Source organism: Passer montanus, unplaced genomic scaffold (assembly GCF_014805655.1).
Source record: "Passer montanus isolate IOZ18808 unplaced genomic scaffold, ASM1480565v1 scaffold34, whole genome shotgun sequence".
Taxonomy (NCBI): Eukaryota; Metazoa; Chordata; class Aves; order Passeriformes; family Passeridae; genus Passer; species Passer montanus.
The window spans coordinates 4,907,851-4,924,283 of record NW_024368152.1 but is presented as its reverse complement, the minus strand read 5'-3'; the positions used below and the strand labels follow the sequence as shown (position 1 = coordinate 4,924,283).

At 38.5% G+C, this 16,433-nt stretch overlaps 1 protein-coding gene across 2 annotated transcripts in view; it reads left to right on the top strand.

Moving 5' to 3' along the window:
• Positions 1-4,535, top strand: part of EIPR1 (EARP complex and GARP complex interacting protein 1) — a 77,669-nt gene extending 73,134 nt beyond the window's left edge. For both annotated transcript variants that reach the window (XM_039715573.1, XM_039715572.1), the window contains one exon: positions 2,260-4,535. In XM_039715573.1, the coding sequence (XP_039571507.1) occupies positions 2,260-2,434 (175 nt within the window). In that variant the 3' untranslated portion in view covers positions 2,435-4,535. The remainder of the gene's footprint in view (positions 1-2,259) is intronic.
• Positions 4,536-16,433: the final 11,898 nt, after the last annotated feature.

Below are 16,433 nucleotides of genomic sequence, written 5' to 3'. Positions count from 1 at the left end.
TTTATTCCACTAGCAGAATCCTTCTGGACTCATCACCCATTGCATAATTTAAAGGCTAATCTATTTTCATTCATTGTGTTTGTAAAGGATGCTCATGGACAGGTTTTTTTGGATCTTCTGTGTTGTTCCTGAGACACATATCATTTTGAGGTGATTTTTTTCCATCCTGATTGTCTTGTATAGTACCTAGCTCTTTTACACCAAGTGATCTCTTCCACGAGGATTTTCTGATTCTCAGTAACTGTTTTAAGGCTGCACGATTGGCCTGAAGAACCCTGTTGGAATAGTATGCTTTCTTTTTCTGGGAAGGCACAAAATTTACTTTTATACCTAAGAGGAAATTCACTGTATAGACAATAATAAAATCCAGTTGAAAACTGTAGTTATAAATGGAAATGCCAAACAGAAATTCATCTACAGGCTTGTTTCCTGAACACTCATTCCCCTTATGACTCCTGTAAATTAAATTAGATGAGCTGTGTTATTTAAATGAAACACTGAAACAATGGTGAGCATACAGAAACTAGTGTATTCTAGAAGCTTATTTGTCCTTGTTTATCCATCCTTGGGTTAACTGAGATTCCTGGTTAGCTGAAAGTCGGTCGTGTCCCCTGACAGCTGTGTGCAGTGTGCATTACTCCCCTGCTTATCCAGAGAGACATCTGAAACCTTCAGAATAATGGAGTTGTGGGTAAGTGGGTGAGCACTGCATGAAGCACATTGCTGTCTGGGGACATGACCAACTTTCACTTAACCAGGCGTGTCAGTTAGCAGGAAGTTAGAAAAACACGTTGCAGGAGTATCTGTGTGTGTTCATTAGCTCTCTGCTGTTAGTGGGTTTGTATCAAAGTTCATATTCAGGAGAACTGCAAAACAAGCTTGTTCTTTGCAATTAACCGGGGAGTGCGTGTTGGTTGTGCTGTGACCTTTTTTGGTTAGTTGACCTTTAATGTAGCACAAGTAAACGATAAAAATATATGAAAATAAGTATCTGAAGCTTTTCTACAGTATGAGTCTGCTTTTGGTTTCTTCATTAAACTCAATTGAATTTTAATTGCAGTGTTAGAGTCTCAGCTGGCTAGGTGGGGCAGCGATAAGCTGCAAAAGATCCTACTGTGCTTCCATCCAGGCTTTGTGACTGCAGAGCTGCGTGCTTTCAGAGAGCAGCAGGAAAGGGCACAGGCAGCCAATAACAGCACTTAATTTCTGTAGAAGCAGCATCTGGTTAAATGATTGAGTGACATTCACAAGGCTCTTTGGCTTTGCTTTCTGTGAGGAGGGTTGCAGCTGTACTACAAGGCTGTTTCTAGGAGGCAGAGGGATGCCTCTGAAGGGCTGACTGATTCTTGTCAGACAGAGACAATTCTCTGTGGCTGAAAGGAGCTCTAAGGTCATTCTCTGAAAACTCCTCTACCCTGTAGCTACAGAATAATGTGCTGTAGTGGTGCTTTGAGAGGAAAGACTGTCTTTGGGTATGGAGGCAAGAAGGGCTGTACTCAGTTTGCAGAGTACAATCAATGACTCTTGAGTGGTTTGGATTTCTGAGAGTTTCCTAAATAGCTTGAATATTTACAATGCAGAAGGGAATTTGTGTTTCTCCTATGATGTAGGTGACCGGGAGCTTGGCTGTTGCAGTGAGAGGTGGGGTATACAATAGAAGATGAGGATCTGGTGCTGATATAACTTTAGCAATAGGAGATAAAAATCAGAGTGGTGGCTCCATCCCCGTTTCATAATTCTGGAGAGCATGGGTCCAGGATGGCAGCACAGGAGAGACTGATGTTAGGGACTGCAACTTCTTACCCATCTACTTATCTCTAAGACTCTAATTTATTTTGAGAATTAATTTAACAATGAAGGAGGAGAGGATGGGATGTAACATGATGAGAGAAAAGATGTTTGTAAAAAGTTGTGCATTTAGATAATGCCACGTAGTTTAACTTGCTTTAGAGAGTGAGAGAGAGATGTTTAGAGTAGGTTCTGAGAGACAGGAAATGCACTGAAATTTAGAGAAATTTAAACAAAGAGTTACTGTGTCCTTGTAAATGGGGTCTTTTGCACTGACTTGACTTGGCTGTCATGTAAAACATAAGTACAGGCAAACGTAAGGTAGAAAATATTCCCTTAGAACCTACTACTGCATTCTTTTACTTTAAATGGGATTTTGTGTCTAGATGTTAGTGACACTTAATATGACCTTTAAAATCAAGTGTGTTCACAAATCCTTACTATTTTTTTGGTGTTTGTTTTCAATTTTAGGATTAAAGAGCCTCTTCAGGACAGTGTAATAGCTACCTATGAAGAACATGAAGATAGCGTATATGCAGTTGAATGGTCCTCAGCAGACCCATGGCTGTTTGCATCTTTAAGTTATGATGGGAGACTGGTTATTAACAGGGTTCCGAGAGCCCTTAAATATCATATACTGTTATAATTTGTTTGAGTTATTCTGGAGTTATTAACTTGATGTACACAACTGGTAGGTATTGTTAAAGGTTTTTTTCAGGATCTGTTTTTTTTAAGAAAAAAAATTACAATTTTGTTAGGAATATCTATACTGATGTAGACTTGTAATTTTGTCTTTTGTATTTGCCTTGAAAAACTATGATCCGTTTTCTGAAGGCTGTGCTACCTAGATGGTTGAGGGGCTAATCACTTTGTGAACTCTAAAGTTTATGGTGATGATGGGTACATTCCATACTATCGCTTTATTACATCAGCTTTATGAAAACATAAGGAACTACAGAAATGTAATTATGCTGATACAAAACTGGGACAATGTAGGGTTCATGCAGCAGAAGTGTTCTACTTGTTTTCAAGAATAATACCGTACATTTCTTGTATAAGCAGCCTTCTGCCTTTAGCTAGGGCCATGTTCCGCTAACTGTTCAGGCCACAAATACAGTTGGGAGTGGTCTTAAAAGGCTTTCTTAATACCGTCTAATATTTTAAAACTTTTTCTCTCATTTTTGCATGTCTTCAGAAGCAATGTTTTTTGTGAAAGTGAAACCTTCAAAATGTATTTTTCATTTGAGCCTTACGGTAGTAGCAACAAAGTAACATCCTGCAAATTGTGAACTAAATGCAGTTCTCAGCTATGTATTGTTACTGGAAACAATATTAGTCTTTACCAAAATCTCTGATATACTCACATAATATGTTATCCCATATTTATAGGTTAAGCTGTGCTGTGAGGGACTCTGGAGCTGTGCTACTGTTGACCTGAAAAACCTCTTTGATATTTGTCTGCTTAGACTTTCTTACCCTTCTAAATCCGTGCCAATCTGCAGTATGCTGGCATGATGTAAAAGGCTTGCAACTAAACAGAAAATATCCTTTGCTATATCCTACTTTTTGCAATAGATGACCTAGACATTGGTTGCTATGTTGTTACAAATGCTGAGAACAGGCAGATGCTGTGCTATAGGAAAATACAGGAAATTTCAAACCTAGGTGGAAGGCATGGTGAAACATTCCTGTACATATTGACATCCTGTCTTCCCCTGGCAGAGCTTGCACTAAGATGAAGATTCGCTGCTTGCTCTTTGTGTACCCAGGCTAACTGTAATATTAATTATTCTCTACTGCCTTTTCAACACTGTTATTTCCCTTTAGCTTCAGAACTTGGGTACATGTGATGTTGTTGGTTGTGGTAGCATTGTGTAAGATTACTCTGAAAAAATGGCAATGAACATGGGATGGAAAGATCAATACCAACCTCTTCCAGGGATCCCTCCTTTTGCTATCAACTGTTGGTATTAGTGGTGAGGGACAGCATGCTGCTCACCTCTGCTTGTTCCTACCCACTCTTGGATCAAAACATCCAAATGTGGTTTGTTGTATCCATACAGCTGCTTCAGTGAGATCACGTTTGGAGAGCATGACTGACTGCTATAGGCCAAAACATCCAGAAAAGATGACAGTTGAATTCCATTTCTGGCTTTTGTAAGGAGCTTATTTGGAAAAAATCAAAAAAGTGAAGTAATCCAATTAAATCATCTGTACTATTGTTTGCATTTGTGTTAATGATGTTAGCTATCTGCTCCAGAATGAATGCTTCATTGGAAATTCTGATTATCTGATTTTCTGTGTTTATATTTTAAACTTCTTCTATTTCAAATTATTTCAATCTGTAATTAGGCATGAGCTATTCACCTGTATACTGTAAGAAGAACTACATTTCCAAATCAGTAGTACTTCAGTTGTCTGAACGTCAAAATCCTTGGCTGGGCTACTGCTTTTTATGTGGAGTTTTTCATCAGACACAAAATCTTGTTGGTTATCGTGTCTGTCCTGCCTGTGTGCCACCCTCCCCACCCACACCTCTGGAAAAAAAAAAAAGAAAAAACCTCTGCAGTATATATCTTTGGTATGCAGCAGGACTCCTTAAAACTTTCTTTACATTAGCAATAAAGGTCTAATGGAACTTTGTCGGGCAGTGTATATGGCTGGCAGTGTGAAGGAAATTGCCTAACATTGTGTGGGATTTGGCTTGATTTTTAACATGTAATAAATGCAGGATAGATTTCAGGCTATTTTTCATGTGGCTGTATTTCCTTTAATATTGTGAGCTTATATGAACTGGAAACTCTGAGTCAAGAAATCTTTTGTTTGTCTTTTTAAACGTGTGTATCATTCAATAGGGAAGAAGAGAGTGGGTGAACACTGGAAAGGAAGGGTGGACTAGCAGGTCCATTGTCAATGAAAATGCATTACAGTAGAATCAGGAGAGCAGGAAGGGTCAATTTTTAATCATTTTTGGCTGTCTGTAAAGCAGGATCTGGGCTATGTGTACAGCACTGGCAGCAATATGGAAATTACTTTCTGAAAGGGAGGGCTTTTGACAAGGTTTCATCCCAGGCTGTTGGAGCAAGCAAGCTGCTGTAGGATGAAAGGAAGGGTTTTAAGATGGTTAAATAACTGATTAAAAGGAAATAGGAAGCAGGAATAAATCATCACATTTTGTGGCAAAAAATAAATTACGAGGGAAGTCCACAAGGATCTGTGCCTAGGCATGTGTTTCACAGTATACCCATGACCTTTTGGAAAAAGGGCTGCAGAAAAATATGGCAAAGTTTGACTGCTCAAAGAGGTAAAGATGGCCAAAGAATTATGAAATGGCATTATCTCATGGAAGAAAAAATGGTAGATGAAATTCAGTGCAGGAAATGTTAAGTAACTAATATGGGAGAAAACAGTTATTTTATATACTGTGGACCACCAATAGGGCTATTACTTGGCAGTAAGATCTTGGGGGTTTTATAGATCTTTAAATACATCAGCTTAATAGAGTTCAAAATTTTAATTAAAATGTTGGGAATTACTAGGAAGCAAGCAAAGAAAACAAAGCATTTGTTAATCCCCCCAAATAATATATGTTCATAAATCTCTGGTGTATGTGCATTTGTAATACTGTGTGTAGCTGTTGTTTTTGTCCATCTTCAGCCTAATGTAGTAAAATTGAAAATTTTTAGATGGTGTGAGAGGAATGAGGAATAGAAGGTAACCCCTGTATGAGGATAACTAAATAGACTGAAAGGCAGATGGTTGAGACAGAATGATAAAAGTCCATAAAATCAAAAGTGGCAGAGGGAGAGGATGAATAGGGAGTGATTGTTCACTGTCTCTCCTGATACCAGAACTAGAGGTTATTGAATGTAATCTGCATATGGTGGCTCAAAGCATACGAAATAAAGTGGTCTTCACAGGCATGAAGGTGAGCTGTGGCACTTGCCTTAAACAACCCTTTCTCCCAGAAAAAAAAACCAACAAAACAGCAAAAAAACTGCACAAAGAAAAAAATCTCATTAAAGTTTATATGACTTGGAAGTAACTGAAACAGTACTTGAAAGGTGAAGCCAATAAAGGTGTGGATAGATAGAATGTAGGAGAATAGAGATAGTGGTGAAGGTAATCTGGCCCCTAAGGAGTTACAGCTGTGCCAATTATCAAGCATTAAGAACAAGCCTGCCCTTAATAGGCCACAGCTGGATCAAATTAGGAGGGGTATTGTAAAAGAGCAGGTTGGCTGGTTGAGATGTAAGATGGAGTTTGTTGGCTGTGCTGAGAAGAAGGAGTCAATGCTGTGAGGAGCTGCCCCTGAAAAATCACCAAGAAGGTATGAAACCTTTGCAACAAGATGGCAACATAAATGTTGCGAAGTATATTATCAGCATCCCTGGCTTAGAAAAATCCTTTTGAACCACCAGTTGATGCACGCTACAGAGTACTGGCAGAGAATCCAATGTGGTTGTCCAGTCTTTAATTAACTTCCTGGGTATGTGCTATTCACCAGAAAAGGTAGAAAATGGAAATTAAATAACTTAGTCTCTAAAGTTTTATGTCTAGAGCTAAGGCACATTGCTCCTGTGTGTTTCTTTGCACGTTTCTTTCTGTATATTTATTTTCGTTGTGAGTTCTGTTATAGAGGATTTGAGAAAACTCTCATGTCTCAGGTGAATTTCTTACAGAATTATAGTATTGTGTTTTGGAAACAATATTGTTGCAAAATACTCCGTGGCAATAACGGCGAAGGCAAGCAGGTTGCTGTACAGCAAGAAGCCCATCACTGCTTTGGAAGTTCAGGTCATGGTCTGACTTCTCGCACAGCTTTGGGTTCCTTTCAGTGTCTCAGAGAATTCTGTTTATACAGTCATATAGCACCATTTGGTAAGCACAAAATTATTCTGTTTTCAAACACCTCTTAAATGATTTTCTTTCTTTGCAGATTGTGTCCAGGTAAGAAACTTCAGTAGGTCTTGATTTTGAAAAAGTGAGTTATAGTATTCCTTAAAAATGTCAGTCTTGCTGTCTAAAAATTTGTTTCTTTTTAGGTATGGTGCTGAAAATCTTTTTCTTTTCATAATTATATATTAATAGGTCTCTGGTATGGAATTACAAAGCTGCTTGATATGTGGGATTTTTACTCCACAGAAAGTGAATTATTGAAGAAGAAATGAATTTATAATATTTTATGAAAGTTTTGAAAATGATTTAAGTGAAACTGATCAAAATCAATACAAATTTTGGCCATTGAATGAGAAGCTTGAAATAACAATCTGTTTAACTTGAACTAAAATGGTGCTAACTTAATATTAAGAAAAAAAAAACAAACCCAACCCACCACCAAACCACAGTACTCAGTACTGACCTGGACTTTTCCTGTGGTGTTAATGCTAAAATTAGCTTGATCTATCCTGAAGCCAATGGAGTTGGAATTAATGAAGAACATATATTGGATAGCTTAGGTAATCTGGGTGTTAGCTCTAGGTCCATAGTTCTTACCTTGTACCTTGAAGTTGAGTGAAAAGAGGAAGCCATATGATCTGGATTATGTGCAACACTTAAATTAGTTTGAAACAGTGCTTTGTAAAGAATTAAGCTTCCAGAAGATAGAGTTTTCCAACAGGGAACAGAAAGCATTAATTCTGGATTGGCCTCTGCATTTGGAATTTCTTAATCTTTCAGTTTGGTACCTCTGGCAGTATTTGAGACTGAAATTATGCAGCTGATGTAAGATGGACTTCAACAGTGTTGTCTGACTAGTCTGACGTGGTAAGACACCACATGGTGTCTTATATGCCTTTGATTTAACTGGAGCAGTGAAAAGTAGGTAGTCATCATTAAGATCAGCATTTGGATACGAGTTTGTAGTGCTGTAGAGCTTCCATTTGGCTTCACAGAGAATGTCCAGGGTGTTTTTTCTTTTTCTAGAGGATATGAAGAAAGTGTTTATAATTGGCTTGTGCTGCTTGAGATATGAGTGCTGTTCTGAAGCTGCAGAAGGCCTATGATTTCTGGAATAGCATGTGAAGTGTCTGAGAGAAAACTGCAAATGAGTTTTTCATAAAGCCTGGCCTTCCCTTAAAGTGAGCTCCAAAGTATGAAGCCATGGGTACATCCCTGAACAATTTGCATATTCCTTCTGCTTATTCCACCTACCACTTTGGTCAGTGAGAATCTTGCAAAGTGGAAGAAAACTACATGAACAGATCTGGAGTAAGACACAGGAGACAAAAAAGTGAAAAGCAAGACTGACGAATACAGGATGAAAAGTGAATTGAAAAGGACAAGATCAGGGAAATTTGGATCACTTGGAAAAGAGAAATAGGAAAACAGAAATAGGAAAGAAATTAGCAGTAAGTAAAGAAAAGAATACAGGGGTAACGATTAAAAAAACCCCAATGAGAATATCTGCTTGTTTTGGCCATGATATTAAAAGTCCTTAAATTTCTGCCATGTTGATCTTCCTATGTTAACCAATTTAAGTGTTAGAGAATTGCCATTTATGTTGCAGCATCTTAGTTCTGATATTGAAGATACTTCATGTAGGTTACTTACATATAACCAATATATAACTAAGATATATAACATGTAGGTTACTTATATATAATAAATATATAACTAATAACCATAAGTTATTAGTTCAAGCATGTACATTCTAGGGCTTTAGGATCTTTAGCTCTTTATTATTCTTTCCCTTTTGGTGTGAAGTTACCAGAAGGGGTAATTAACCCAAGCAACCAGTAACATGAGAGGCAGGAAAAAAATTTCAAGTTGGCTGTTAATGTTGAGTCTAGAGTCACTAGTTAAATCTGCCGAAATTCTTGTTTATGACAGATACTATATTCCCCTAAGACAGTGTCATGGTCAGAACAGCTCAAGATATTAGATGTGATTAATAAAGTATCTGAGGCCCACTCTTCGTACTAACAGCAAAGGAATTCTGGGCTAGTCTTGAGAACTTGTTTGATATTTTCGATGCTATGGCTGCTCCAACTTCATAAGGCAGTCTTAGTGCTCCAGCGCAGAAGGTAGCTTTGGGGAGAAGGATATGAATGAGATTTGATTAATAAAGTATCTGAGGCCCACTCTTCCTTCCGTACTAACAGCAAAGGAATTCTGAGCTGCTCTTGAGAAAACTTCTTTGATGCTTTCGGTGCTATGGCTGCTCCAACTTCATAAGGGAGTCTTAGTGCTCCTGCGCAGAAGATAGCTTTGGGGAGAAGGATATGAATGAATCTTACTAAATCCAGGAGTCAAGCACCCAGTGTGAAGATGCCTGGTTGCCATTGCCCTGGAGCTAAAGCACAGCTGCCAGGCAGCTGGGCTGAGCAGGGAAGACCCTCTAATGTACCTTCTCAGCAAATTGTCCATTTATTCTGATGCCGTGCCGAGTTCAGGATTTTGGCAGGAGGGACTGTGGAAAAGCTCCTAAACAGAATTAATTGAGGAGAATGTGGAAAACCCAAAGATAGCACATACTGATCGGCAAGTCTAGATGAGCTGAATCCTGGGGTGGCAACAGACTTGGCAGACAAACTCACTGAGCCACTGCCAGCTTCTAAACATTTGTAGAGGCCTGAGAAGACAAGAAAGACTGGCAAATAGCAGAAATGGTATTGATATTTGAGCTTTATGGAACAGCAGTGAACAGAGTTGGATAAGGAAATGTGTTTCAAAATGAGGAAATTTTAGCCAAATTATGAATATTTTATTTGTTTGTTTTTAACTGAAAGGTTTTTCTTATAAATACTTTCAAATACTTTCTTATAAATATTTTCAAAATACTGGCAAATATCAGAACGTAAGAGATCACATTCACACAACAAAGTGGGGATTATGCATTTTGTTACAGAGAAGAGCTGGAATTCTAACCCAACAACTTGTATGATTTCCCTTACACCACTCTGTTTTCCAAGGAGGATGGGTGGAACATAGTATATAATGATAAATTGAACTTGTCTTCAACCACAATGGAAGGGAAAAAAACCTGTAAGTATTAGTTTTTCATCATTTGAAAGAGTTTCTGCTAAGGCAAGTAATGAACAAGTTTTGACTCTGCCTGGAAAGTAGTGGGTGGGGAGAATGCCTGGAACTTGACTTTGCCAAGGTTGTGAATAGGAATGATCTGTTTTCCAGCATGCAGTTTGTGGGGTGAAACACTTGAGGATTTCCTGCCATGTCTCAATACACACATATAATGTTTTGAGAGGTTACCTATCTAAAGCTGCTTCAAACAAAGGATTATGCAACTCAGGATAACGATATGCACAACCAGGAAAGCATCTTCTTAACAATCTTTATCGTCATGAGAGTAACTGCATAACATTTATTTTCAAGTATGAAAGAGATAAGCTTGGGTGGATACATGTCTGCCAATAGCACCTGATAGGTGGATGGAGCCATAGGTGCTTCCATGTTGCCTTTTTTTTTCTTTCCTAGAAGTCAGTCTGGGTGAAGTGGAAGAAATCTCATGCGTATTAATATTGGAAAGTGTGTTGGGGAAGGCACAAATTAAAGGTTCATCACAATGGAAGCTGTTTAATCCATCACAAAACAAACACCAGTGAACTTCAACAACTTCTGACCATCCTGTCACTTGTGAGGGATGGTTACTTGAGCTCAGTTTCCTAGATGGATGCATATTTCTGATCTGTGTTTTAATAATCTATTTTCAGCATTAATACAATTTGAATAGCTTCAATCTATTTTGTGAATAAGAGACATGCTCTATGTTTTTTCTATTGCAGTTCACAGGCACTTCTTCTAAAGCAGAGAAAAAAGCTTTTAGTTTTGAGTCTTCTTGCTGCTTTATTGAGAGGTAGTCTGGTTTCTATTTCTGTGTCTTAAAAATTCTGCAGGTTTTGAACTGGTCATTGCTGAGGGCTGAGAGGGGATGAAGGCTGAGCATAACTGACATGTTCATATTCATCAGGAAACAGAGTCAGCTGGAGAGAACTAGGGAGTAATTGCTGCAGTGCTCCCTCCCTCGCTGCTTGTGCAGAAAGACATAGGCTGTGGGGAGGAAGCTACCTGAGGTTATTAAGATTAATACTGCTGGAAATTTCAATCAACTCACACAAGGCTGCTCCTCAAGGCTGTCAGATGCCTACCGCCTTCTCTGAGTCAGGCAGCGCCGCATCAATTTTGAATTTCCCAACAGAGATTGCTATGATTTATGAGTTTAGGAGGCTGATAAATATGGTTAGTTGAAATAATTGAATCAGAATAATTTCAGTCAGCTGTGCTCAATTTATTTTGTCTGATAACCACAGGAGGGTGCAGTTCTGGATAGGGAGTTTCATTTCAAGGATTCCTATCACAGGAAAGGCATTGTTGGACCTGGAATAAGAGCAACTTAATTCTGCTGCCAGGCCTGTAAGACAGCCTTATGACCTGACTTAAGACCTGTCAGAACTAAAGAGTAAGTATCTAGAGCTCTTCTGGTATTGCCCATGACAGAGACTGAGTCAGATCTGGTTTATTTATTTACTGTGGGATAATTTCTGCTGGCAAAGGATACTGAGAGTTTTACTACTAAGTGTTTGAAAACCACTTTACTATTCAGTTGAGAGGGTGTTGTTCTTACCACTTGTTTTTAAAAAATGACTTGCCTTTTTATGGTTGTTTTCACTTTTTCTGGAGTAGTGATGAGCATCAATTTTATCCTTGCAGCAAAGAGAGCACTCATTCATCCCTGAAAAGTGCTCTATGAAACTTAAAAATAAATTTGTCCCTACAAGTTTAGTCTGTTGTTGCTTTCCCACAAAGGTGAAAAAAATGGCATTTTAGGTGGATTGTCCTAGGAAGAGTATTGGCTATAAAGGGTGCTGTGAGCAGTGTTATGATGACTGGCTGAGGTTAGCAGAGAATGAGCAAGCCTAGCAAGCAGAGCAAGGGAACGGGTGAAGTGTGTTGCAGACATGTATTGTTGTCATGGACAAGATTTTAGACCTGTGCATTTTGGTGTCTTTTCCCTATTGAACCCTTCAGCTGCTAATGTTTCCCACCACAAATAGGATTACTTTTGTCTGCAGTTTTATGTTTATTTTGTGTGGCTTTTCCCCACAGACTTTCACACTGCCTTTTCTAACAAACCATCAGCTTTCTCAGAAGTCATAACCATAGCCAGGCAGCACACCAGAGGTGACAGAGATTGCTGAGGGAGCAGCTTTCCTAAGAGTAATAATCTGTGTAAGATAAAAATTGACAGCTTTATTCTATGGTTAGCCAGGAATGTAGGCTGCTGCTAGACATAGGTGTTACCCCAGATGGTTTGTGTTGGCATGGATATATCAAAGGCCACATGACCTAACCTGGCCTGCACATCAACTACTCTGCTCACCCATGGCTGAAGAGCTGTAGGGTAGGTCCTTTAACAGTGTGCTGAGGAGAAGCCAGACTTCCCCAGGAAGAAATCTCTCTCTGACATGTTTTTCTCAAAGTTCCCTTGCCTTATAAAAAATCCCAAAATGTTTAAATTCTAAGCATAATTTTTTTTTTTTTAAATTCTGGACATGATCATCAGTTTGGTGAGGGGGATGTCCAAATACCGGGGAACTAGTAGGAGTTGAAGGTGAGGTATTCTGATGGTTTAGAAAGATTTGTTGACCGTAGAGACCCCATTTAAGGGTCCATTTTGGCAGTCGAAGTCTGTCAACATCAGACTTCAGTGTTTCAGATACACTAAAATGCTGTATTGAAGAAGAAGAAGCTGGTGCACTCAGTTTGTGTTGGGAAATAGTAACAAAGCAATTTTTTGAATAATAAAGTCCTGCTAAAATTCAGCTACCCAACTCTGGTGTACAGTTTAATTCCTGCAATTCATTCATGATGGTTCTTTTGACTCACATGATTGTTCCTGTTGTCCCCAAATAATTTGGCACCATCTCTACCTGTTGTAACTTATTTCTGTGCATCAAGGCCTGTTCTGTCTAAAGAATGTCCTTTGAGGTGCAGGATCTCTTAGTGACTTGTGCTTTACTGTGGCAGCACTATTCTATCCAGGAGTGCAGCAGAAGTTAGTTAACTTAAGAGAAAAACATTTGCCAAGGTTTTACCTACTTCCCTTTTCCACTACTCAGCACTTTAGGAAGATGGTTCAATGAATAACTTACTGCATCTCCTTGCTGAGATCTCCTTGCCATGAAGTGCATGTTGTGTCAGTGGAGGGGGAAGGATATTGTGAAAAATCTGCTGCTTAGTCAGGATGTGGATATAAACCACAGAACATTTTCCAAATCAAATTTGGACTTGGGGCTTAGCATAAAATGAGGGCATGAAATAACTACATCCTGTGCAGAAAATCCTAATAGAAAAAGTCAAGATTATAGTAATGCATTCTGTGTGGTCTTCCCTGAGCAGAGAACAGCAGAACGGCATGTGGCAGGACTGTCTCACTTGTGTCTTTGCTTCTGCTGCTGTGAAAAGCATTTTCAATATTTGCATAATTTAGAGCATGACATTATGATTTTCAAAGCTTCAAATTGGAGTAAAGCATTTACATAATCTAATTAAATAATGTAAATGTTTTATGATAATATTCAACTAAGTGCAAAACTTATTCCACAGATGCATCCCTTTCTTAGGCCATTGGGGAAGCTGAATTTAGGCATGCAGATATATATTTCTAGCCCTACATGCTCTGGGAGGTCAACAGAGTACTTACTGAATGCTCTGTTCTTAGTATAACCTCCAAAGCCTGCTTTGCAGAGCATCATCCTTCCAAGAAGCTGGAAGGTAAGCTGGGACCGGAGGGAAAGGCAGAGCAGATTTAAAAGGCTGCTTGCAACCTCTTATAATTTGAACGAAAGCGTTGCTACTGCAGTATGTAATAAATTGCTTCCATTTCAGTGAACATTAAAATAATCCCATGGTGACCCTCTTAGCAGCAGCCCTGCCACATTTGGTATCAGATCTCAGAAAGCATGCATCGTACTTGGATGGGAAGCTACCAGGGGAAGCCCCACAAATCCTCCTGGTGACTGTTGGGTTTGTTTTTGCCTCTGGCTGCACTAACTCACAAAATATTGGAAGCACTTGGCCAGCATCCATGATGAGAGATGGTGTCTTGTAGTGAGATTATTTAAATAATATTTTTTATCAGCACACTCTCACTAAGCTGTCTTCCACAGTAGTTTTTAGTGAATCCTGTCTTTGCCGGGGTATACTACTGCAATAAGCAAATGAATTGAATCCTGATTTTCCAAACGTAACCAAGCTAATGCTAAGCCAGTACTAATAAGATTCTTTTAGAAAGTACAGCAAGCACTGCTTTGCTAAAATGAATTTGTGTAATTGACAAAAAGGTAGGTTCTTCAAGACAAGGCCTCTATCTGTTCTAAATAAGCTCATTGCCATTGATTTTTCAGTGCCACACTGATCTGCTCTAACTGGTGGCAGAAATGTGTGTGTGTATACACTGCCGCAGTTCTGTGCTCTCTCAGTAATTACAATGTTTAGGTTTGGATGTTACCTGTGCCCAGCTGTCGATGAAGCCTGTGTGCTGTTAGAAATACAGAAGTGTCTGCAGACATGATGTGGAGCTGGTCTGTGCCTACACCATGATTGTGTTGAACCCAGCAGCTCTGATTTTTATCTGAAAATGTGGCTGTCATTAGGCTCCCCTTACAATACAGTGTGAAATCTGGGGATTCTGTTATTTATTGTCAAAGCACATAACAATATCCAAAGGTTGTAAATTAGTTTGTAGCTCAGCAGTATGGAAAACTCTGAATATGTGAAAGTCATTGCTAAACTGGCTGACAGAAAGGTGAAATATACCAGTAGTGAATTAAGTCTTTTCTAATTAGACATAGAAATCTAATTACTTCGCAAATTTTTTGTGTAATTTTGAAGGAAGCTAGTGTAAATTTAAAATGGAAGCAGAGATGTTCAGCACCTAGTGTTAACTGCCAAGGAGAAAACACCGTGACCTTATTTGCAGCTGCACATGCATCATGTGTAGGAATGCCTGTCATAGCCATAATGATTTAACATCAGGGCAGGCCAATATTTCTTGGTTCTTCCTCCGCAGTGTAGGCAGTTTCCTTTATAGGTGGAATGGGAAGCTGTAGGTGTTTCTGGTGAAAAATGGTAATGTTAGAGAGGTGCCCTTTACTACAAATCCAGCACTATTTGCTTTAGTTCACCTCCCAAAAAAGAATTTGCAAAGTCACAGCCTGGGGAATGAAGTCACAGGTGGGTGAAAGTTAAGTTTTGGCATTTTTGGACTCTGTTAATTTGATTACTCAGCTGTTGATTATACAATGTGGAAGCATAGTAGGTGATGGGGTTGTTTAAAACTGCTGAATTTTATTTTAAGGTGCCAAGACTATTTCATTGCAGGAAAGAATCCTTTTAGTTTAAAACCTGCAAAATTTTGGGTGTAGTAGATATTTTGCATTTGGACATGAAAACTCACAGAGCTATTTAACTCCAAACATGAAGACATTTTCATTAGAAGAGCTTTTCATACTTAAACATTTTGTAAGATTACTAGTATTAAATGCCACTAAATATCCCATGTGAATTGCTGTTATTACTTCCATAATAAAATCCTTTTTAACACTATATTAACAGGGCTACAGTTGAAGCATTTGGGCATTGAACACTTTTTGTGTTCAAAGAGTAAGGACTTGGACAATCAAGTATAAAATATGAAAGGTCTGACAGGGTTCAAATCAACTCTAAAAGGATAATAAATTGATTTTAAGAAAATACATGCTAACCCAGCTTCATGGCCCTGTCTGATGTCTACTTGTATAGATTCAGTAATTTTGAATGAGTTGCCCTGTTTCTTTTAATTCTCTCTCTTGTTTTTCTCTTAACCTGCTCCAGTCCACCACTGCAAATGTTTATTTCTCATATGGATATGGCCCTGTTGCAAGGGAACAAATTTGGGATTTAATTTAATTTCCTAGTCTTGGTCCTTAATATTTATGCATTATCTTGCAAGTGAGACCACCATTTCCACAGGGAAAGAATTCAGCTGAGCCTTACTAAAAAATTGTGTCCGGCCCTAGTGTCTCTGGCTGCATACCAGCATGTGCTTAAGACACTGAAGAAGCCACATGTAAGGACTGCAGGAAAGCTGAATATCATAGCAATACCATTGCTGAATATCATAGCAATACCTGACAGCCCTCTCTTCAAAGGAGAGCATAAATTGTGTTGTATTGAGAAGAATTCTGCAATTCTTAAGCTCTGCTTTCTGGCCAATAAACATTTGTAACCACGAATATTCCAAAATAAAAAAAGAAGTGACTTGATCACTTTTTCTGTGTTTGCCTTTGTATGTTGTTCCCAGCATAAGAGAGCCTGATTACTAAAGAAAATCTGTCTTTCTAGGTTCATTCAGTACTTTTTCTGAAGGTTTTGGTGATTGTTAATTCAACCTTAGTGTGTTGAGTACAGCTTTTTAGCAAGTTCACTACTTCTCCTGGTCTTTTAAAATGGTTTTATAAATGCTATAGTTAATGTCACTGACAGCATGCTTAACATGAATGAAACAATGAGTCATAGTCTAAGTTTCAAAAACTTCAAGTCTAACATGACTCCCCTCTTGTCCTTGATCAAACTGATTGGCATGTTATTCTAGTTGGCTGTAGCTTAAAATAATAACTGTATATTTTTATTGTGTCTTGGGAACA